Source organism: Salvelinus sp. IW2-2015, linkage group LG37 (genome assembly GCF_002910315.2).
Source record: "Salvelinus sp. IW2-2015 linkage group LG37, ASM291031v2, whole genome shotgun sequence".
NCBI lineage: Eukaryota > Metazoa > Chordata > Actinopteri > Salmoniformes > Salmonidae > Salvelinus > Salvelinus sp. IW2-2015.
Window position 1 is genome coordinate 11,923,130 of NC_036876.1, and position 11,278 is coordinate 11,934,407.

An 11,278-nucleotide genomic window follows, 5' to 3' on the forward strand; every position below is an offset into this window, starting at 1 on the left:
CCTACCTTGTCACAACACAACTGATTGGCTCAAGAAGGAAGGAAAGAAATTCCACAAATTAACCTTTAACAAGGCATACCTGTTAACTATTTATATTTTTGACAGCTTTTACTTCACTACATTTMTAAAGAAAAGAATGYTCTTTTTACTCCATACATTTTCCCTGACACCCAAAAGTACTCGTTACATTTTAAATGCTTAGCAGGACMGAAAATGGTCCAATTTACACACTTATCATTAGAACATCCCTGGTCATCCCCAATTCCTCTGATCTGGAGGAATCACTAAACACAAATGCTTTGTTTGTAAATTATGTCTGAGTGTTGGATTGTGCCTCTGGCTGTCCATACATTAAAAAARARRAAGAAATTGTGCTGTCTGGTTTGCTTAATATAAGGAATTTTTAAATATTTGTACTTTTACTTTCGATACTTAAGTATATTTGAGCAATTCTATTTACTTTTGATATTTAAGTACATTTAAAATCAAATACTTTTAGACTTTTACTCAAGTAGCATTTTACTGAGTAACTTTCACATTTTCTATTAAGGTATCTTTACCTTTATTCAAGTATGACAATTGGGTACTTTTTCCACCCCTGACTGTATATATATATATATATATTTGCATTTGGATTACTGTTACAGCGCTATTTCGGTAAATTGGATTCGTTCAAGATTTCATGTTTAATTAAAAAACGGAATATGATTTGTGTAGGCTACTTGTTTGCCATTGTACTATATAGTTTTMAAGCACCAATAAGCAGTAAAACAAATTAAAGCGTTTCCCTTCCTCTGTTATGGTAGAAAGCTGAGGAATGGGKCTGAAGAAATTAGAGCATTTTCAAATTCATAGACAGAGCGATTGATGCACCGACTKACCATCCACGATATCAACATTTTGTTTATCCATGTTTTGAGGCTACAGTGTTTAAATTGTTTACACAATTTTGAGGAAAACAAGCTTATATTTTGGGTTTCGATGGGGTTTGGAGAGTTGAACTAAGCTCATGAGGCAATTTCTAAGTTATATTTTCAAGAATCGATGGGTACATATAATGAATTAGAAATCCAAAAATGGATGTAGCAATTACAGATTGCCTTTTAAACATAGGCCTACGTCATTTGGGTATTTCCGCACCATTTGAGGGGGAGGTGGTAAGTTGAATTGGAGACTCGAAGTTGGGGGTGGCGAAAGAACAAGCTGTCAAGAGAAGGTAACGCTGTGTTTAAGGGACAAACAACCTATAGGGAAAAGGCTATTYGATTAATCACGGTGGCCGACGTTGGAAATGGATGGTAAGTTTGTTTACAAACTGATCCTCAAGGTAAATGCATGCTGGAGTCTCGTGTGAAACGTAGCAATTTGTTTGCGCACAAGGGTGAAGCCCGCATACTATTGGTTTTGTACTACATCAGGAAGAGTCAATACAAAATAATGGAGATAATTGGCGCTGACTTGCCAGCACTGTACTAGGAAGTAGATAGGCGTACGTCTATTAGGCTATAGTTCTAGAACTGCACATCATATCTAGTAGAACATATCATAGCCTATGTTCATTATGGATGCTTTAAAACATTTTTTAAAATCCAAACATTAGAGTAGTACGGCAGTCAAGCGCCTACGTGATTCTCCAAGATATTTGACTTTAGCCGCAGGGAGATATTTAACTCGTAGGTCTATGACAAGATATACAATTTTGACACTTAATTGATAAGGGGACGCCGTTGTCCCCAAAATTACGTCATAAAATAAATGATAAACGTATGCTAGCTGTGGGTAAATGTTTGCAATGTAACGTTATGAAATGATCCTACGTCATCAATGTTTTGTGCTTATACATATATAGGTTAATAGCTTGTTAATAAAGCCACGCAACGATATGACATTACGAAAAGTTACGTTGTTTACTTCAAGGTCGACAAACATGGAAGGCATCCCTTTCTCTTAGAGAGTGGCCATTTCAAAGAAAAGTCTTCCATGAAACAGTGGTGGGTGGGGCTATGAACAAGTGGGGCTATGAACAAGCGCCACAAATCAAGTTTCCAGTCTTTTTCCATGAACCAGGACAGTGCTTTTAGTGAAGATGTGTTAAATTGGACACCGACTGCTCACAGACACAATAGGAGCGATGTAATCTGAGACCTTTTATTGTCCCGGTCGAAATACTTTTCAGTATTCATTCGCAGTACACTTTCAGGGCGATTCTGGCAGGTCAAACATTATGAGCGATTRTGCCTTGTCTGCTACTGTGTTTAAGATCAACCTCCAGTGTTTTCAATGCAAACCTATTACCTTCTACTGTTAGTTAACACCCTTCTGCATATGGAGGAGATTCATTTCTATCTCAGATCTGTGCTGAACTGTTGTGATCTTCAATGTCACCAGTTCTTGTGTGCCTTTACTTATCAGAGAGTAGTTGAGGGAAATTATAGGTTGTGGATTTTGATTGATCATCCTTTCTTACTGATTTCTTTGTTCTAGTAAATGTTTGTCAATTCCTCCCATCTCCTTAGGAATGTATGGATGGGAACAGGCCCCTTTGAACCAAGGTAAGGAGATGTCTATCACTCTGTGTAACTGTTTCCTGTTCCTCTCAACTGTTCATGTTGATGGGTGACAATCAGTGAGTCAACTTTTTGGCTTCTCCCTCATGAATGTATTGACTTAAATCTTCAGCTTTGCTTTAAAACGCATACAAACATGATGAATCACAGCTGTTGCAAAAGCTCAACGCTGCTTTAGGTACATTACATTGTGATAGTTTAGAGATGCACTATGCCCTTCATTACATTGGTCTCCCCCCTCTCTCCCCCCTCTCTATCTCTCTTTATATATCTCTCTCTCTCTCTCTCTCTCTCTCTCATATATATCTGTCTCTGTCTCTGTGTGTGCAGGTAATCCCTTCATTGAGATCATTGAACAGCCCAAGCAGAGGGGCATGAGGTTCAGGTACAAGTGTGAGGGGCGCTCTGCGGGAAGCACCCCGGGAGAGAAGAGCAATGACACCACCAAGACACACCCTGCCATTAAGGTGAGGGCGCCCTTTAATGACATACAGATAATTAACCTGTCATTTTATAATGATTCCATGCCATTGTTTACTCTGTAGCGTAATGAATTCATTCCGAGACCTTAAAGGGATACGTCGGAATTTTGGCAATAAGCCCCTTTATCTCCTTCACCAGATTCAGATGAACTCGTGGGTACAATTTTTATGTCTCTGTATCCAGTATGAAGGAAGTTAGCATTGGCTCGAGAAATCGACCTCTAACTAGTGTTAGTGSAATGACAAAGTCTATGGGTAGTGGATACCCATAGACTTCCAGTCATTGCGCTAGGTAGCAATTGTGCTAGCACTAGTTAGCAACTTCCTTCAAACTGTACGCAGAGACATAAAAATGGTATCCACAAGTTCATCTGACTCTAYGAAGTAGATGGAAGGGCCTCATTGCCAAAATCTCGAAGTATCCCTTTAATAATTGTAGCTAAGTCACCATATATTCTGAGATRGTCGATGGATCAACTATTAATCAAAGTAAGATTTGTTATACAAATGAGCCGTTTTGTCTAGTTATAACCACGGTAGAGCAGTCTAWTTACTACTACACCATGCTTTACKACACTTGATTTATGGAGATTTGAAGGTGATAAGGAAGTGGTGGAGATTCTAAGGTGAGTGATGATACACATCCTGCTAACCTGGTTGGTCCCATGCAGGTCCACAACTACAATGGCCCCCTGCGTGTCCGCGTCTCCTTGGTGACCAAGAACCCACCTCACAAGCCCCACCCGCACGAACTAGTGGGGAAAGACTGCAAACATGGCTACTATGAGGCAGACCTGCAGGAGAGACGAGTACACAGGTTAGACGGAGGGTCTCTGTGTGTGTGTTGGGGGCTTGAGTGTGGGTGTGAGGGCAGGTCTGTGAAAATTACTAGACAGGCGTGGATGTGTGTGTACCTGTGTGTGGGCAGACTTGTTAGTGGGTGGGTGTGTGATGAAATACAAAGAAACATAATGTTTGTTTAGTGCAGTGTGTACCTGCCAACATCTTGATAGAGAACATATACTTGGATGACAAAAGGGTACCAGTTAATGATTTATATAACCATTTGGAATAAATTGTTTCACATAGTCTTGGTTTTTAAAGGCCAGAAGCAGAGGATGGTTGAATAATCACCCTCTTGTGATCGATATCTACAGTATCTCACTTTCACACACGTTCACTCTGACTCCTTGTCTTACTGTCTGCTCTCAGTTTTCAGAACCTGGGCATTCAGTGTGTGAAGAAAAAGGATGTGGCCGAGGCAGTTTCCTGTAGGCTGCAGACCAAAAACAACCCCTTCAACAGTGAGTGTACACACACATTTGTTTTACTATCCTTGTGGGGGCCAAACAATTGATTCCCATTCAAAATGATATTTTCCCTAACTCCTGACCCCTATGCTTAAAATAGCCTTTTTCCTTGTGGGGACTGGTGAAATGTCCCCACTTGTCCGAATTGTCCTTGTTTTACTATCCTGGTGAGTACTTCTGGTCCCCTATAAGGATAGGTAAACCAAAAACACACACACCGTACGTGACAATCCACTGTCATAACATTATACCAGTTCTATAATTCACTCCTCCAATCTAATTTTCATGTTTGTTTACCTTGGTTAATTCCAATAATATCGTGTGAGTAGGAATTTATTTTTCCTCTGTTGACTGACTGACTGACTGGCTATCTGACACCCACTGTATCCTATCTCCGATGCCACACCAATTTGCGTTGTGTCTGATGTGTTGTTTTGTCTGCAGTTCCTGAGGCGAACATGTGGGAGGAGTTTGACCTAAATGCAGTGAGGCTGTGTTTCCAGGCCTCGATCACTCTGCCTACCGGGGAACTCTGCCCTCTGGAGCCCGTGGTGTCTCAGCCCATCTACGACAACAGTGAGTCWGCTACACACACCAAACGCTCACTAAGTGCACACTGACTCCCTCGTCTGTCACTGTTCTGTCCTGGGTGTTCCTGTTTTATTGTGAACAATTTTTTTTTATTATTTTCTGTATAAGGCTAAATATAAGCAGYACATACAAGCAGTACATACAAGCAGTACCCGAGCAACATCACTCAAAAAGTGGAGAAAAAACTAAAGAATAAAGACAAGAATCAAGGAAAACGCAAAACAAATTGCGTACATACATATTCACATTTGGGCTGTCAAACGTTTCAAATAAGTGAGTTAATGGCATTAGTAAATTGTGATGAATCACAGTTTTTGAATTTGCTCAAATTTGGCGCAAAAATATTTCTTTTTCTATTTGAACAGCAGTGCATTAMGTTGCAGGCATACTATGCTTTGATTGTAAGTGTCGGAAACTCAGAAGGATCTACATCAGAACGTTTTAACGTTTTCACCATGAACAACACAGAAGTCCCTGTAACATTCAGCTACTAATGCTCCCAATGTTTAAGTAGGCCTGCTCACTCTCATCAATGCCCTTGTTTAACACTTACACACACACACTTAAGTACTGTTAAAGCTTCAGGCATTCTAAATGGGTGTGACTATTGGAAAAAAGACCTGGCTCTGTGGACACAAAGAGCTTTTAAACTTGTCTGACAATGTTATGAAAACACTAACCATCTGTACTGTTCAGGTAACTTTACACACACATAGGCCTACACGTTCTTCCCTTCCTCCCACACCCTCTCTCACACACATCCTCTCTGACACACACACACACAATCATACACACCCCGCAATTTTGGCAGTTGATCTTACGAATATACAAATGTTGTAGATTAAAACCCAACGCCTGCCGAGTACAACGTTTTGTTCAAACCAGCTTTTGAAAGCGTTTTTAATTTTTTTTTAAATTCTTGAAAAGAAATGTTGACATTTTGGGTTATAACCACAGAGCATGAGAGCGGGACATCATTTTCCGAAGAACTTCCAACAGTTAAACAGTGCCAAAACATATGCATGCATGTTTTACAGTTGACGGCGTGTCAGTTTCACTCATTTATGAAGCCCCTTTCGCACTCCATCTCTATCGTTTCTGTCTCACAGGAGCACCCAACACAGCAGAACTGAAGATCTGTCGAGTGAACCGAAACTCTGGAAGCTGCATGGGGGGGGATGAGATCTACTTACTCTGTGACAAAGTGCAAAAAGGTTTGTCTGTCACACACACGCGTTTCTATTTTTGTTGGCATTAATGAGTTGAGCCTTTTTATATTCTTTAACCTTACGTCAACGGCTTTGTTCATATATGCCTTTTTTTCTGTAGTTCCTCTTTGCCAGACACAGATTTGAAAGTCTTGTGTATATAAGCCCACTGGTAACCAGTTATTTAATTGGTTAAACTTAACCTAGTTCATTGGTTCTATCTCCTTCCTGTATGACATGGAAAGGCGGCCAATGAAAGAATGTTGTTACAGAATGTTACCAAGGCAGTTGCCAAGGTCTCTCACACCTCACTGTCCCACCCCTCCTCCTTCCCATCCCCTCTCCCACCCCATTCTTTCTCCCCTCCACAGAGGACATTGAGGTGCGGTTCTTCCAGGACTCGTGGGAGGGGAAGGGCATCTTCTCCCAGGCGGACGTCCACAGGCAGGTGGCCATTGTGTTCAACACCCCGCCCTACTGCGACACCAACCTGACCGAGCCAATCCGAGTGAAGATGCAGCTCCGCAGGCCCTCGGACCGTGAGGTCAGCGAGCCAATGGACTTCCAGTTCCTGCCCTCCGACCCAGGTCACTTCCCTTTCCGTTACAATGGCGATCCACTTTGTTTTCTATGGCATAACTCCTGTAGCCTGTGGTTGTCATGCAAAACATTTTACCCAGGCCAACTCTAGAATTTTTCACTGTACAGATGAATATGGACTGATGGAGAAGAGAAAACGGACAGAGGGAATGTTACAGAATCTGAAGCTGGGGTCCCTGATGTCAGGTAAGTGTCTAAAATGATCCATGTCGCTGAACTAGACAGCTGTTTCCTCTGATGGTTTTAATGTGTGATGGTGTATGTTTGAATTCCAGGGGCCATGCCAGCAGGGACAAGGCCTTTCAACATTGCCAGGAGAACAGTCACCGCCAAGCCAGCAGCTAGCCAGCCTGGTAAACCTTACTATTTATTTAGCTGTTTATTATTAATGGGTGCATTTATAYGTTAAAGGTTGTTTTTCTATATGTAACATTCTATATGTTATCAAAAGTTAACATAGATACTACTGTTTAGAGACCATACGTTTATTTGTACATTTGGTAGTATACAGAATTGGGTAAGAGACAGCGGCATTGACTGTTTGTCTCTTGCAGTGAACCCAGTGGCGCCCCCTAGTGYCGTCTCTGTGAAGCCCCAGCTCTACTACAACGGCCCCCAGCCAGGCCAGTTGTTTCAAACCCAGCCCAAAGCAGAAGCCTCCACCACAGCCGAGACCTGGAAGTTCCTCAACAGCCTGACCCTGGACTCCCAGCCCAAAGCCACCCCCGTGGCCAGCTTCACCACCAACCCCCAGGCCTCTGCAGCCACAGCCGCCTCCTCCCAGGCCTTTCCCACCGTAAACCTGTCGGACCTCCACGGATTTTCTTTCCACACMTTTGCTTGTCCCCAGGAGCCGGTGAGTGCAGCCGCTACCCCAGAGCCCACCTCTAGCTTCGGGGTCCAAGGCTCCCAGTTCAAGGTGGACGAGGAGCTACCCGAATTCCCCAGCTTTTCTGAGGCACAACCGGCCGGGACTCTAGATAGTATAAACATTGACGACTTCCAGGCTATGCTGGGCCAGAGTTGTCTGGCTGGAGAAGGGCCAAAGAGCAGTGAGGCGTCGGCCCCTCAGGCACCCTGCCACTTACCCTCCACCAACAACGAGGCCCAGAACCAAGCAGACCCAGCCAACCACCACATCAGCTGTGGCGGCAGCACCTGGATGAACTACCCCAACAGCATTGTCAACCTGCTCCAGAACGAGGGCATGATGGACAGTTCCCCCGGCAACGCCAGCCAGCCGGCCGCCCTTGACGACCTGGACGTCTTAAGCTCCATAGACGAAGACCGTCTCATGTCCATCCTGAGCAGTGGCAACCAATACAGTTTTGTGTCCGGACATCAGACCTAAGAGACAACCGTGTGATTTGACTGACATGTTTACTGACATAATCCCCCTGGTAGACAACTTTTATCTGTTCCCTCGCCCTTGAGACCCTGGGCCCGGTTGCATAAAACATCTTAAGTTAATTTTCCCCTCTTATTTTCCTGTAACTTTAAGTCAGTTGCACAAAACTTGTGAATTTTCCCCTTAAATTTAGTACAAAAGTTAAGGGTGTCCATGAGGTCCCTTAACTGCCTTATTATGTATGGATATCAATGGAAACAGTATTTATAGAGTTGAATGTTGATTTCATCTGCTCTGGTTACAAAAGGAAAACGTCAACCAGCTAGCTACTTAGCTAAACAATGGAAGGTGCACAATCCATGGCTACAAAGCTAGCTGGCTAGTTAGCTACAGCTACTCTGTAAGCTAGCTTGACGTACTAGAAAGTAATATAAACAAGTTGAGAAAAAAGTAACTACAAGAAAGTGGTTTATTATCTGAAGCAATTTGGTTATCCTGTCTTGGCTGTAGAAGTTCTATTTTGCCATCTCACAAAATGAAAGCGATCTCTTTGAAGAGACATTCAGTCAGTGAATCAGGCCATCTCCATGGTAACCAGATACTCCTTCTGCCATACGTGCCTTCAAACTACCGTAAAACCCCTTAAGTATGCCCTTACCTAAGGAAATATTTGAGCGGCTCTATGCAACGCCCTCAAACAATTCCCTTAGGTAAGGGAAAATGATTCCGTAAGGTAAACCCTTAAGAAGTTTTATGCAACGGGCCCAGCTCCCTTCCAACCCAATTTCCCTTTGTACTCGCTATTCTCCTAAAGGGCTTCAAAAGGAGAGTCATTTGAAGGCTGGCAAAAAGAAGAGTCAGAAAGTGGTGCTTTCTGCTCTCTTCTCTATGTGAATTGTGGACATGTTTATTAGGACAGCTACAGAACCCTGCCTGGACACAATTAACAGAGGGGATAGAAGGGAGAGCTACAGGGAAGTAGCCAGTTTGTGGGCAATGGCAACACCCGAGGATGAGCTGAATCGTCCCTTTTCGTCACCCCTAAAGATACACCCCCACTGGGTTGTGTATAAACCCAGGCTTGTTTCTAATCTCCAAAGGCAGTGGTATTCCCTTCTGGTCCCAAAGAGCTTCAGGGTTTCTAAATGTCTCTACTTCAATCATTCAGTTCAAGAATGGGACGAAATCAAATCAAACGTTAAAAGTTTGATTTGGTTTAGTCCTGTTCTTCTAAATTTCATTACATTTTAAATCAACCAGAGCTTGAAACCCTAGGCATTTTGTATTGTCTATTTTTAGTTGAATTATGTGTTGAATTCCAACAATGGCTGTTGATGACTTTGCAGATGCAATATAGGCCTAAATAGTACCATTGAGGATAAAAGCGATAATGTATGGTCCCATTTTAATTTGCTCTGTTAAACCTACTCTTTGGAATGACGTATAGCAACAGTGGATCTATTTAGTTTTGAAGTGAAGATCTCTCAACAATCATTCTCACGATAGCACATTGTTAATAGTCAGTGTCAAACATCATAGCTAATCAGGGCTGGGCTTGGTTAAAACCCTGGATGGGAGACCAAAGGGTAGCTGTAGATGGATCAATTCTCTAGTAGGAGGTGCTGCCCAGCCTGGTGTTTTTTTCTTATACGTTAAAGATCTGACATTGGTTTAACTTCAACATTTTATACAAGGTTTGTATATGTTGAAATGTGGTTACCATGAAGACATAATCCTGTGGTTGAAATGTTGTTGATTCAACCAGTTTGTGCCCTGTGGGTATTGACTAAATAGTCGAGGTGAGGAGAAATTACTGAGCCAACAGACCAGGAGTTGACCCTGCCAAACAATCAATTGATCACAAAATGTGACCATTATTCTATTATGGGGAGTAGGGTGAGTTTTGCATTTTCCCCACTTACAGTTGAGTGAGTATACTAAAGCAAGATTGTAATTTCAATGTGCATAAGCCTTAGGTGATGATATACACTGAGTATACAAAACATTAGTTGAGTTGCACCCCCCCCTCTACCCGCAGAACAGCCACAATTYGTCAGGGCATGGACTCCACAAGGTGTCAAGTGTTCCACAGGGATGCTGGCCCATGTTGATTCCAATGCTTCCCACAGTTGTCAAGTTGGCTGGATGTCCTTTGGGTGGTGGACCAKTCTTGATACACATGGGAAACTGTTGCGTGTGAAAAACCTGCAGCATTGCATTTCTTGACACGAACCGGTGCGCCTGGCACCGTACCACATTCAAAGGCGCTTACATTTTTGTCTTGCCCATTCACCCTCTGAATGGCACACATACACAATCCATGTCTCAAGGCTTAATCCTTCTTTAACCTGTCTCCTACCCTTCCATCTACACTGATTTTTGAAGTGGATTTAACAGGTGGCAACAATACGGGATCTTAGCTTTCACCTGATTTGTCTTATGTCATGGAAAGAGCCAGTGTTCTTAATGTTTTGTATACTCTGTATACGTGACCTATAGTACTCACCTTGATGACATATCTTAATGTTATGTACAGCTTTACCATGTCAACATCTGCAAGTATAACTTGTCATTTTAGGTTAAAATGTTCCAATACATCTTTGGAACAGGAAGGATATTGCTGTTTTATAAATGTACAATATATTAACAATGCATCTGCTACATTCTAACATATCAGTTAAAAAGAAGACTTATTCCATATCATGTTAGTAGTTTTGAGTCAGTGTCTCAATATATTTCTGTCCATCACTATGTCAATTATGCTTATTCACAGTGCGGTTTGCATTTAGACCAGTGCAATATTATTACATTTTGCTGTATGGTATATGAACATCAGTGGCAGTTTATTTTACATTGTCAATTAGGACATGTTTAAACCATAACTTTGTACTTATTCAATGCTGCCTTAATGAAAATGGAAAATGTTATTTTGTACAAGTATACAGTACCAGTCAAAAGTTTGGACACACCTACTCATTCAAGGGTTTTTCTTTATTTTTACTATTTTCTACATYGTCGAATAGTAGTGGAGACATCAGAACTATGAAATAACAGATATGGAATCATGTAGTAACCAAAAAAATTGTTWAAAAAAATCTAAATCTATTTTATATTTGAGATTCTTCACAGTAGCCACCGTTTGCCTTGGATGACAGTTTAAAATAAGTTTAGT

General features: G+C 41.9%; 1 protein-coding gene across 1 annotated transcript; it reads left to right on the top strand.

The window, feature by feature from the left end:
- Positions 1-1,156: 1,156 nt before the first annotated feature.
- LOC111960277 (putative transcription factor p65 homolog) lies at positions 1,157-11,074 on the top strand. The gene is made up of 11 exons (XM_023982200.1): positions 1,157-1,298; positions 2,517-2,552; positions 2,898-3,034; positions 3,721-3,866; positions 4,262-4,353; positions 4,804-4,935; positions 6,060-6,164; positions 6,530-6,745; positions 6,867-6,944; positions 7,034-7,111; positions 7,313-11,074. The coding sequence occupies exons 1-11, from the start codon at positions 1,292-1,294 to the stop codon at positions 8,107-8,109; spliced, it is 1,824 nt and encodes a 607-aa protein (XP_023837968.1). The 5' UTR covers positions 1,157-1,291; the 3' UTR covers positions 8,110-11,074.
- Positions 11,075-11,278: the final 204 nt, after the last annotated feature.